This window comes from Numenius arquata, unplaced genomic scaffold (assembly GCF_964106895.1).
Source record: "Numenius arquata unplaced genomic scaffold, bNumArq3.hap1.1 HAP1_SCAFFOLD_560, whole genome shotgun sequence".
NCBI classification, from domain to species: Eukaryota; Metazoa; Chordata; class Aves; order Charadriiformes; family Scolopacidae; genus Numenius; species Numenius arquata.
Genome location: NW_027415566.1, coordinates 47,768 through 58,592, shown reverse-complemented (window position 1 = coordinate 58,592; position 10,825 = coordinate 47,768). Strand labels below are relative to the sequence as shown.

At 67.7% G+C, this 10,825-nt stretch overlaps 2 protein-coding genes across 2 annotated transcripts in view; both read right to left on the bottom strand.

The window, feature by feature from the left end:
- Positions 1 to 1,725: 1,725 nt before the first annotated feature.
- LOC141478805 (beta-1,3-galactosyltransferase 2-like) lies at positions 1,726 to 2,769 on the bottom strand. Its single transcript, XM_074167779.1, has 2 exons — positions 2,716 to 2,769; positions 1,726 to 2,604 (listed from the first exon to the last, which is right to left on the bottom strand). The coding sequence occupies exons 1-2, from the start codon at positions 2,767 to 2,769 to the stop codon at positions 1,726 to 1,728; spliced, it is 933 nt and encodes a 310-aa protein (XP_074023880.1).
- A 5,418-nt stretch (positions 2,770 to 8,187) lies between these two features.
- The window catches only part of QTRT1 (queuine tRNA-ribosyltransferase catalytic subunit 1), a 4,141-nt gene continuing 1,503 nt past the window's right edge, over positions 8,188 to 10,825 (bottom strand). Inside the window, 7 exon segments of the mRNA XM_074167778.1 lie at positions 8,188 to 8,298; positions 8,300 to 8,341; positions 8,453 to 8,537; positions 8,638 to 8,747; positions 8,866 to 8,941; positions 9,053 to 9,191; positions 10,617 to 10,732. Of these exon segments, the coding sequence (XP_074023879.1) occupies positions 8,188 to 8,298; positions 8,300 to 8,341; positions 8,453 to 8,537; positions 8,638 to 8,747; positions 8,866 to 8,941; positions 9,053 to 9,191; positions 10,617 to 10,732 (679 nt within the window).

Here is a 10,825-nt window from a genome sequence, read left to right as displayed (position 1 = left end):
CCGGGCTTGGGGCTGTGCCAAACATCCCGGCACCTCTTGGGCTGCCAGATGCCAAAGCCACGCCGCCGTCGGGCTCGGAGCTATAAAATCCCACTTTTCCCACCAAAAGTAAACACTGGAGCTGGCTCTTTATCTCCGTCAGTAGCCCATAAGGCCCCGGCGTGTGCCGGCGTGGTGGTGCACAAGTAGCCACGGCTCCTTCACCGCGGCACCTCGGCCACCGCGACTTTATTCCCCCCCCTCTGCCTTGCGCCAGAGCCGGTATCGCCCCGGCGGCGTTTGTTCACCAACCGGAGCCAAAAACCGGGGCTGGAACCGGGAATTTTGGTGAGGGCAACCCCCTTTTCCGGCACGGGTTTGCCCCATGGGCAACCGTGGCACGGTGCCGGCAGCGGGAGAGAGGAGGCGGTTGGCGGAGCTCAATTTGGCTGTTTCCAGCCCCTTTTTATTACAAATATCGGCTATAACTTAACGCCGGGCGCGGTTTTGCCGCCGGTGAGGTCCCCGACCACCCGGACGGCTGCAAAAATAATTAATAATAATATTAATAATATTAAAAAGGACAGTAAAGTGACGGCGCTGGTCCCTGGGTACCAGCTGGTGGCTCAATTTTGGGGGGCAACCGTCCCCCGGGGGGCCAGGGGCGGCGGAGTGGGGGCTCCCGAGTGCCCTGAGGTTCGGAGCTGGCCCCGAGCGGCTGCTCAGTAGCCAGGGACTGGCCAGAGAGTCGGCGGGTCCTGGCTTGGTGATACCGGGGCTACGGGATGCTCCGGTGGCCAGCAGGTCCCAGCACGGTGGGCACCAGGGCTACAGGATGCTCTGGTGGCCAGCGGGTCCTGGCATGTCGGCACTGGCCACCGGGGCTGCGGGATGCTAGGGTGGCCAGCAGATCCCAGCACAGTGGCACTGGCCACTGGGGCTGCAGGATGCTCTGGTGGCCAGCAGGTACCCACACGGTGGCACCAGGGCTACAGGATGCTCTGGTGGCCAGTGGGTACCAGTCATCAGGGCTGGGAGTTGCTCCAGTGGCCAGTGGCTCCTGGCATAGTGCTCCTGGCCACTGGGGCTGCGGGATGCTGGGGTGGCCGGCAGATTCCAGCACGGTGCTACTGGCCACCGGGGCTGCAAGGTGCTGGGGTGGCCAGCGGGCACTGGCCACCAGGGCTGAGAGATGCTCCAGTGGCCAGCAGATTCCAGCACGGTGCTACTGGCCACCGGAGCTGCGGGATGCTGGGGTGGCCGGCAGATTCCAGCACGGTGCTACTGGCCACCGGGGCTGCGGGATGCTCCAGTGGCCGGCAGGTCCCAGCACAGTGCTACTGGCCACCGGAGCTGCGGGATGCTGGGGTGGCCGGCAGATTCCAGCACGGTGCTACTGGCCACCGGGGCTGCGGGATGCTCCAGTGGCCGGCAGGTCCCAGCACGGTGCTACTGGCCACCGGAGCTGCGGGATGCTGGGGTGGCCGGCAGATTCCAGCACGGTGCTACTGGCCACCGGGGCTGCGGGATGCTCCAGTGGCCAGCGGGTCCCAGCACGGTGCTACTGGCCACTGGGACTGCGGGATGCTGGGGTGGCCGGCAGATTCCAGCACGGTGCTACTGGCCACCGGGGCTGCGGGATGCTGGGGTGGCCGGCAGATTCCAGCACGGTGCTACTGGCCACCGGAGCTGCGGGATGCTGGGGTGGCCGGCAGCCCCGTCACGGCCGAGCCCCTCCCGCCGTGGCTATCTCGGGCACTTGGTCTGCTGGAAATCGGGCCAGATGGCGAGCACGTCCTGTGGCTGGTAGTGGTGGACCATCACTAGCCGGGAGAAGCGGCACTTCTTGTACTGCAGCCAGTACATGTTGAAGACCCCCATGGGGCTGTGGGTGACGCCGATGCCCAGCGCGTGCAGGCAGATGCCCACGAAGGAATCCTCCATGTTGATGAGGGGCAACTTCTGAGCCACCATATAGATTTTAGTAGCCAAATCGCCGGAGAAGACGTAGCCGGGGCCGCCGCAGTAAGGGGGGTAGGTGTTGTTGGGGTAGACCTCGCGGGGCACGTACCACTTGTAGGCCGGGTGACGGATGGGCCCGGTGTTGCGGTAGACGTAACCCGTGATGAAGTTTTTTTTGGGGGGCAGGAGGAAGCGCCGCACCAGGTAGTCCAGGTTGAGGAAGACGTCGCTGTCGGCCTTCATCACGTAGGCGGCCTCGGGGCAGTAACGCGTCACCCATTCCATCCCCATCAGCGTCTTCAGCGTCAGGTTGTTGTAGGTATCCAGGAAATCCTGCTGTAGCAGGTCGCGGTGTAGCCGGCTCTCCTCCTCCAACGTCCCCCGCAGCTCCCGCCCGAAAACGGGGTGCAACCCCAAGAGGAAAAGCCGCAGGATGGAGACCCCCGGCACCGAGCTCTCGTTGCCCCACGTCTGCCGGATGGTAGCCCTGCCGGCCGTGTCCCCCGGCTGGCTGGCCACCAGCAGCACCAGGAAGGGTGGCCCCCCCCGGCACTTGTGGGGCTCGTTGAGGAGGAAGCGGTAAGGGTAGGGGTAGGGGGGCTGCAGGGGGTGCCGGGGGGGGGGCGCCGCTCGGGCCGTGGCGTTGTCGGGGCTGGGGGGCTCCTGTCCCCAGAGGAAAGCGGCCCTGGCGGGGGGTTTGGGGGGGCGGCGGCGGAGCAAAGAGGGGGTGTCGGGGGGCTCCTGGGGGCGCTGCAGCCGCAGCCCCAGCAGCGCCAGGCAGAGCAGGAGGGGGGGCAGCAGGAGGGGCAGGCTCAGCTGGCACTTCATGGCTCCGGCCACCGCCTGCGGGGGGCAACCGGCCACTCACGGGGGGGGGGCCTGGGGTGGGCACCCCAAAACCCACCCCGTGCCCACCCACCCGCTCCCTCAGCCCCCCAAAACCCACCCTGTGCCCACCCAGCTGCACTCTCAGCCCCCCAAAACCCACCCTGTGCCCACCCACTCCCTCAGCCCCCCAAAACCCACCCCGTGCCCACCCAACCGCTCCCTCAGCCCCCCAAAACCCACCCTGTGCCCACCCACCCGCTCCCTCGGCCCCCCAAAACCCACCCTGTGCCCACCCAACCACTCGGCCCCCCAAATCCCACCCTGTGCCCACCCAACACTGTCCCCCCACCCCATACCAGTCCCCCCCAACCTTTGCCCCCCCTCCTCTCCTTTCACACCCCCCTCCCCGTTCCCCCACAACGTGGCCGGGGGGGCGCAGCCGCAGTGGGGTGGGTGCTGATAAGCGGTATCGGGTGTGATAAGGGGGGGGGGGGCTGTGCCGGTGGGTGGGGACACCCCCCCCCCCCCAGTGGGACCCCCTCTGGGAGCCTCTGGCCCGGTGACGGGTGGGCTTGGTGCTGGGGGGGGGGGGGGGAGGAGACGGAAAGGGGGTGCAGAGGGGGGTCAGGGGGAGCCCCTGGCGGGGGGGACAAGGGTCTTGGGGGGCACAGAGAGGGTGGGGGGGAATCCCCGGGGGGGGTGGGATGGACGGGGGTCGGGGGGGGCACAGAGGGGTCGAGGGGAACTTTGGGGTGTAGAGAAGGGTCGGGGGGGGCACAGAGGGGTCGGGGGGAGATTTGGGGTACAGAGAAGGGGTCTGGGGGGGCAGAGAGGGGTCAGGGGGCCCCCCGGGGGGGGCACAGGGGTCTTGGGGTGCAGAGGGGGGTCGGGGGGAGCCCCCGGGGGAGGCACAGGGGTCTGGGGGGGCAGAGGGCGGTCGGGGGGGGCCCCCGGGGGGGGCACAGGGGTCTTGGGGTGCAGAGAGGGGTCGGGGGGAGCCCCCGGGGGGGGCACAGGGGTCTGGGGGGGCAGAGAGGGGTCGGGGGAGCCCCCCGGGGGGGGCACAGGGGTCTGGGGGGGCAGAGAGGGGTCGGGGGAGCCCCCCGGGGAGGGCACAGGGGTCTTGGGGTGCAGAAGGGGGTCGGGGGGCCCCCCCGGGGGGCCCCCCCGGGGGGGGCACAGGGGTCTTGGGGTGCAGAGGGGGTTCGGGGGGAGCCCCCGGGGGGGGGGGGGGACAGGACTCTGGGGGGGGCAGAGAGGGGTCGGGGGGAACTTTGGGGTGCAGAGAAGGGTCTGGGGGAGCCCCGGGGGGGGCAGACAAGGGTTCAGGGGGATCAGGGGGGCCAAGAAGAGCTTGGGGTTGGGGGGGTGTGCAGCTCCCAGTCCTTCCCAGCTCTTCCAGTAGATCCCAGTGGCTCCCAGTTCACCCCAGCTTCTGCTCCCACCCCTCCCCAGTTGCTCCCAGTGGCTCCCCAGTTGCTCAATCGCTCACAGTTCGCCCCAGGTTCTGCTCTCAGCCCTCCCCAGTTGCTCCCAGTCGCTCACAGTTCACCCCAGGTTCCTCTCCCAGCCCTCCCCAGTGGCTCCCAGTTGCTCCCAGTTCACCCCAGGTTCTGCTCTCAGCCCTCCCCAGTTGCTCACAGTTCACCCCAGGTTCCTCTCCCAGCCCTCCCCAGTGGCTCCCAGTTGCTCCCAGTTCACCCCAGGTTCTGCTCTCAGCCTTCCCCAGTTGCTCCCAGTCGCTCACAGTTCACCCCAGGTTCCTCTCCCAGCCCTCCCCAGTTGCTCCCAGTCGCTCACAGTTCACCCCAGGTTCTGCTCTCAGCCCTCCCCAGTTGCTCCCAGTCGCTCACAGTTCACCCCAGGTTCCTCTCCCAGCCCTCCCCAGTGGCTCCCAGTTGCTCCCAGTTCACCCCAGGTTCTGCTCTCAGCCCTCCCCAGTTGCTCCCAGTCGCTCACAGTTCACCCCAGGTTCCTCTCCCAGCCCTCCCCAGTGGCTCCCAGTTGCTCCCAGTTCACCCCAGGTTCTGCTCTCAGCCCTCCCCAGTTGCTCCCAGTCGCTCCCAGTTCACCCCAGGTTCCTCTCCCAGCCCTCCCCAGTTGCTCCCAGTCGCTCCCAGTTCACCCCAGGTTCCTCTCCCAGCCCTCCCCAGTGGCTCCCAGTTGCTCCCAGTTCACCCCAGGTTCTGCTCTCAGCCCTCCCCAGTTGCTCACAGTCGCTCACAGTTCACCCCAGGTTCCTCTCCCAGCCCTCCCCAGTGGCTCCCAGTTGCTCCCAGTTCACCCCAGGTTCTGCTCTCAGCCCTCCCCAGTTGCTCCCAGTGGCTCCCAATCACTCCCAGTTCACCCCAGGTTCTGCTCTCAGCCCTCCCCAGTTGCTCACAGTCGCTTACAATTCACCCCAGGTTCCACTCCCAGCCCTCCCCAGTCACTCCCAGTTCACCCCAGGTTCTCCTCCCAGCCCTTCCCAGTGGCTCCCAGTGGCTCACCCGCTTGCGGCTGGCGCTGTCACTGGCCCGGGGGGGGGCTGGCAGTGACAGAAATCTCCAGATACGTGTGACGCAGCCCCAGGTCACCCCACCCCATCCACAAACTTCCTCCCCACGGCCACCCCCCCCCTCAACGCAGGGCTCCCCCCCCACACACACCCCCCGCGCCGCCGCCCGCCCCCCAACCTGCTGTGGGGCAGGGGGTGGGGGTGCCCGTCCCGTCCCCCCCTGGAGTTGCTGGGGGGGGGGGGGGGGAGCCCCCAAATGTGGCAGGGGGGGGGGTTGTTGAGCTGAAAATAGGGTCGGTGGGTGGAGGGGTCTTAGCCCCCCCCCGGCCCCCAACATGGACCCCCGTGTCCGAGGGCTGGGACCCACAAGTCTGACCCACACGTGTGACCTCCAGGACCCCCGAAGGACCCACACGTCCAGGATCTGAGACCCCCCCCAACACAAAAACCCCACCCCCCCCCACCAGGACCCACAAGTCTGAGCCTCCAGATCCCCCCCCCTCCAGGACCCACATTTTGGAGGCCCCCAGACCCCCAAGTCCAACCTCCCAGACCCCCCAGGGACCCTCTCAGCCCCACAGATCCACCCTCCTGCCCCCCCCAACTCAGCCCCCCCTCTCCTCCCCCAGCCCCCCAACACAGACTGGGAGGTGGGGGCAGATGACACCCCGGGGGGGGGGGGGGGTACCGCAGCCTGTTGGGGACCCTGGGGGTGGGGGACATTGCGGGGGGGGTGGGGGGTGTCCCTGGGAGCTCACGCGGTGTCACAGCCACGGGTGGGGCACCGGGGTGATGGGGAGAAAGGCCACCAGCGTGTCCCAGGAGGAAACGTCACCCCTGCCGGGAAGGGATGGACCTGGTGTCCCCATCCCTGTCCCCTCTCCCCATCCCTGTCCCTTTTCCCCATCCCTTGTCCCCATTCCTTGTCCCCATCCCTGTCCCCATCCCTTGTCCCTGTCCCTGTCCCCTCTCCCCATCCCTGTCCCTTGTCCCCATCCCTGTTCCCATCCCTTGTCCCTGTCCCCTCTCCCCATCCCTGTCCCTTTTCCCCATCCCTGTCCCCATCCCTGTCCCCTCTCCCCATCCCTGTCCCTTGTCCCCATTCCTTGTCCCCATCCCTGTCCCCATCCCTGTTCCCATCCCTTGTCCCTGTCCCTGTCCCCTCTCCCCATCCATGTCCCTTGTCCCCATTCCTTGTCCCTATCCCTGTCCCTTGTCCCCATCCCTGGCCCCATCCCTGTTCCCATCCCTTGTCCCCATCCCTGTCCCTTTTCCCCATCCCTGTCCCCATTCCTTGTCCCCATCCCTGTCCCCTCTCCCCATCTATGTCCCTTGTCCCCATTCCTTGTCCCCATCCCTGTCCCCATCCCTATTCCCATCCCTTGTCCCTGTCCCTGTCCCCTCTCCCCATCCATGTCCCTTGTCCCCATTCCTTGTCCCCATCCCTGTCCCTTGTCCCCATCCCTTGTCCCTGTCCCCTCTCCCCATCCACATTCCTTGTCCCCATCCCTGTCCCCATCCCCAGGCCCTGTGTGCAGGGGGCTGCACTCCCCAGCCCCCCCCCCCCCAGGACACCCCCATCCCCCTGAGCCCCCCCCCCCCTTTCTATTTACACCCAGCCCCTTCCCCGGCCGGATCCTGCCCCAATTTGTCCCCTCTGGGGGGGGGGACCCCAGGGTGGCACCCGGCTCCCCCCCCCCTCCCCCCCATCCCGCCCCCCATGTGGGATCCTGAGCCCTGTGTCCCCCCCCCCCCCCCCCGAGGGTCCCCGAGGGAGGGTGGGGACCCGCCAGCGGGGTTGGGGACACGGGTGGGGGCCAGGCGGGTGACGGCGATAACGACGGGACAGATCCGGGGTGTGACGTCAGCGACGGTGACGATGACGATGCCAGCGGAGGGAATCCGGGTCCTGCCCCCCCCCCCAGCCGTGACCCTGCTCCCCCAGCGCCCCCCGCCCCTCTGTCCCCCAATCCCCCTCCTGCTTTCCTGGGGCCCCTCAATGTCCCTGGCACCCCCATGTCCCCCCCCCCCCAGACCCCCGAGTGTCCCCAGAGCCCCTTCTGCGCTCCTGGGGTCCCAAAGTGTCCCCAGTTCCCCCCCCCCCCCGCGACCCCCCAGGTCCCCTCCCCTCCCTCCCCAGACACCCCCCCCCCATCCTCTCCCTCCGTCACCTCCCGGGACCCCCAAATCGCTGGGTCTCCGGCCGTGGGCTCTGCCGGACCCTGGGACAGGAGCTGACCCCCCCCCACCCGGGGGGGGCGGGAACTGGGTGACCCCCTGTGCCCCAGGACACCCCCCCCCACACTGTCCCCCCTACCCCCAGGATTGTGACACCCCCCCCCCCCGATCCCACCCTGCCCAGGGCCAGCGCAGCCCCAAGGGGCCACTGAGCCCCCACCGTGGGCAAACAGCCCCCCCAGACCCATTTGCTCCCTCCCCCCAAGACCCATTTAGGGCCCCCTTGAACCAATTTGGGGCCCCCCCAGACCTATTTGCTCCCCTAGACCCATTTGGGTCCCCCCCAGACCCATTTCCCCCCTCCCCAAGATCCATTTGGAGGCCCCCAGACCCATCTAGGTCCCCCCCCCAGACCCATTTGGGGGGTCCCCAGACCCATTTGCCCCCCCCCAGATCCATTTGGGGGGTCCCCAGACCCATTTGCCCCCCACCCCCACCCATTCAGAGCCACCCAAGCTGCTGTTCCCCCCAAGAAATTTTATTTGGCTGGCGCAGCCGCCCCCCCCCCCCTTAAAAAAAAAAAAAAGCCCAAAGCAGTAAAAAAACCCCACAAAAAATGTACAAAAATAGAAATATGGAAAGGATAAAACCGCCCGGGGGGGGTGGGGGGGGAGGGGAAGATGGGGGGCTGCCGGGGTGCAGGACCCCCCCCGGGGATGGGGCGGCGAGGGGGGGTGTCGCCGTTATTCGAGGGTGATGCCGACGGCGTCCAGCGCCTCCAGGACCCAGGGGGGGACCTTCTCCCGCCCCCCGTACATGGTCCCCAGGAATTCCCGGACGAATTCGGGGAAGCGGGCCGGCCAGGATGCTCTCCCGCATGGAGCTCATCAGGTTGAGCTGTGGGGGTGGGTGAGGAGAGAGGTTTGGAGGGGGGTGGGGGTGAGGGTTAAAGAGGGGGGGGGGGGGGGAAGGGTCTGGGACCCCCCCCAGCTCCCACCCTTTGCCCACCTGGTAGGCGATGTTGTGGACGGTGAGGAGGTGGAGGGCGGCCGTCTCGCTGCGGAGCAGGGCGTGCAGGTACGCGCGGCTGTGGCTAAATTTGGAGGGGGGGGGGGGGGGTTTTAGAGGGATGGATGGAGGGAATGGGGGGGGGAATGTATGCGTGAGATACCCCCCCCCCCATCCCCACCCACCGCTGGCAGGTGGGGCAGCCGCATTTCTGGTCGATGGGACGGAAATCTTTGGCGAATTGTTGGTTTTTCAGCTGGAGGGATCCCCAGGGGACCAGGGCTGAGCCGAAACGCTGCGGGGAGGGGGAGAGGGGGTTTGTGTGTGTTGGGGTGGGGGTGGGGGGGGTGTGTATGTCCTGCCCCCCCCCCCCCCCCTCCCCCCCAAAACCCCTCCTTCCCCCGACCTCTTACCGCCGTGCGGGTGGGGAAGACGCAGTCGAACATGTCGCAGCCCAGGGCGACGCAGACCACCAGGTCGGTGGCGTAGCTGTTTTGGGGTGCGGGGGGGGGGGGGGGGGGAAAGGGGGCTGAGCTTGGGGGGGAGGACACCCCGAACCCCACATTTCCACCCCCCTCCCCGCCCCAAGCGGGGTCTTACCCCACGCCCATGAGGTATCGGGGCTTGTCGCGGGGCAGGAGGTCGGTGCTGAGCTTCACCATCCGCCAGAAACGGTCCTTCTCCTCGCCCCCGCTCAGGCCCCCGATGGCGAAGCCGGGGACGTCGCGACGGGTCATCTCTGGGGTTCGGGGGGGCAGGGGATGTGAGCACCCCCCCCCTCCCACCCCCAGCACCCCACAACCCCCCCCCAGAGCCCAGCGGGGGGCAGGCAGGGGGTGGGGAGCAAGGAGGAGATGGGGAATGGGGGGAAAATAGGGGGCTGGGGGAGGAGGAGTGGGAGGAAGATGGGGAATGGGAGGAGGATGAGGAAGATGGGGAATGGGAGGAGGATGGGGAATGGGAGGAGGATGGGGAATGGGAGGAGGATGAGGAGTGAGAGGAAGATGGGGAATGGGAGGAGGATGGGGAAGATGGGGAATGGGAGGAGGATGGGGAATGGGAGGAGGATGAGGAGGATGAGGAAGATGGGGAATGGGAGGAGGATGAGGAGTGGGAGGAAGATGGGGAATGGGAGGAGGATGAGGAAGATGGGGAATGGGAGGAGGATGGGGAATGGGAGGAGGATGAGGAAGATGGGGAATGGGAGGAGGATGAGGACTGGGAGGAAGATGGGGAATGGGAGGAGGATGGGGAAGATGGGGAATGGGAGGAGGATGGGGAATGGGAGGAGGATGGGGAAGATGGGGAATGGGAAGAGGATGAGGAAGATGGGGAATGGGAGGAGGATGAGGAAGATGGGGAATGGGAGGAGGATGAGGAGTGGGAAGAGGATGAAGAGCGAGAGGAGGATGAGGAGCAGGTGGAAGGCAAGGAGGGGGAGGGAGATGGGGAACGGGAAGATGATGGGGAGTGGGAGGAAGGCAGGGAGTGGAAGGAGGATGAAGAGCGGGAGGAAGACGGGGAATGGGTGATGCAGAGAGGGAATGGGATGAAGGTGGGGAGCGGGAAGAGGATGAGGAGCAGGAATAAGGTGGGAAGCCAGAGGATGAGGAGCAGGTGGGGAATGGGAAGGGGATGAGGAGCGGGAGGAAGGTGGGGAGGGGGGAGGTCCCAGGGGTGCTGGGGGTCCCAGGCGGGGACACAGGGTGCTGGGGGTCCCTGGGGGGGGGACATGGGGTGCTGGGGGTGGGGGAACAGGACGATGGGGGTCCCAGGGACAGGAGTTGGGGGACGGGGGGGGGCTCTAGGGACGGGGAAATGGGGTGCTGGGGGTCCTGGGGGTGGGGGGACATGAGGTGCTGGGGGGTCCCAGGAGTGCTGGGGGTCCTGGGGGGGGGACATGGGGGGCTGGTGGTGGTGGGGTGCTGGGGGTGGGGAGACACGGGGGGCTGGGTGTCCTGGAGTTGGGGGGACATGGGGTGCTGGGGGTCCCGGGGGTGGGGGGACACGGGGGGTGCTGGGGGTCGCTGGGAGGGGACACGGGGTGCTGAGGGTCCTGGAGTTGGGGGGACATGGGGTGCTGGGGGTCCTGGGGTGCTGAGGGTCCTGGGGGTGGGGGGACATGGGGTGCTGGGGGTCCCGAGGTGCTAGGGGTCCCCTTTACCTTCCAGGCACTTGGTGCGCAGGGTGGGGTCCAGCCCCCCCTGGATGATGGCGAAGAGGTTCTGCTGGCGGGGGCGGCGGTTGGCGGCGATGCAGCGGTCCAGCCAGCGGACGGACCTGGGGACAATCGGGGAGGGAGATGGGGAGGGAAGGGGGGGGGTCAGGGATAAGGAGGAGGGGGGGTCCGTGGGGTGGGGGAGTTTTGAGGGG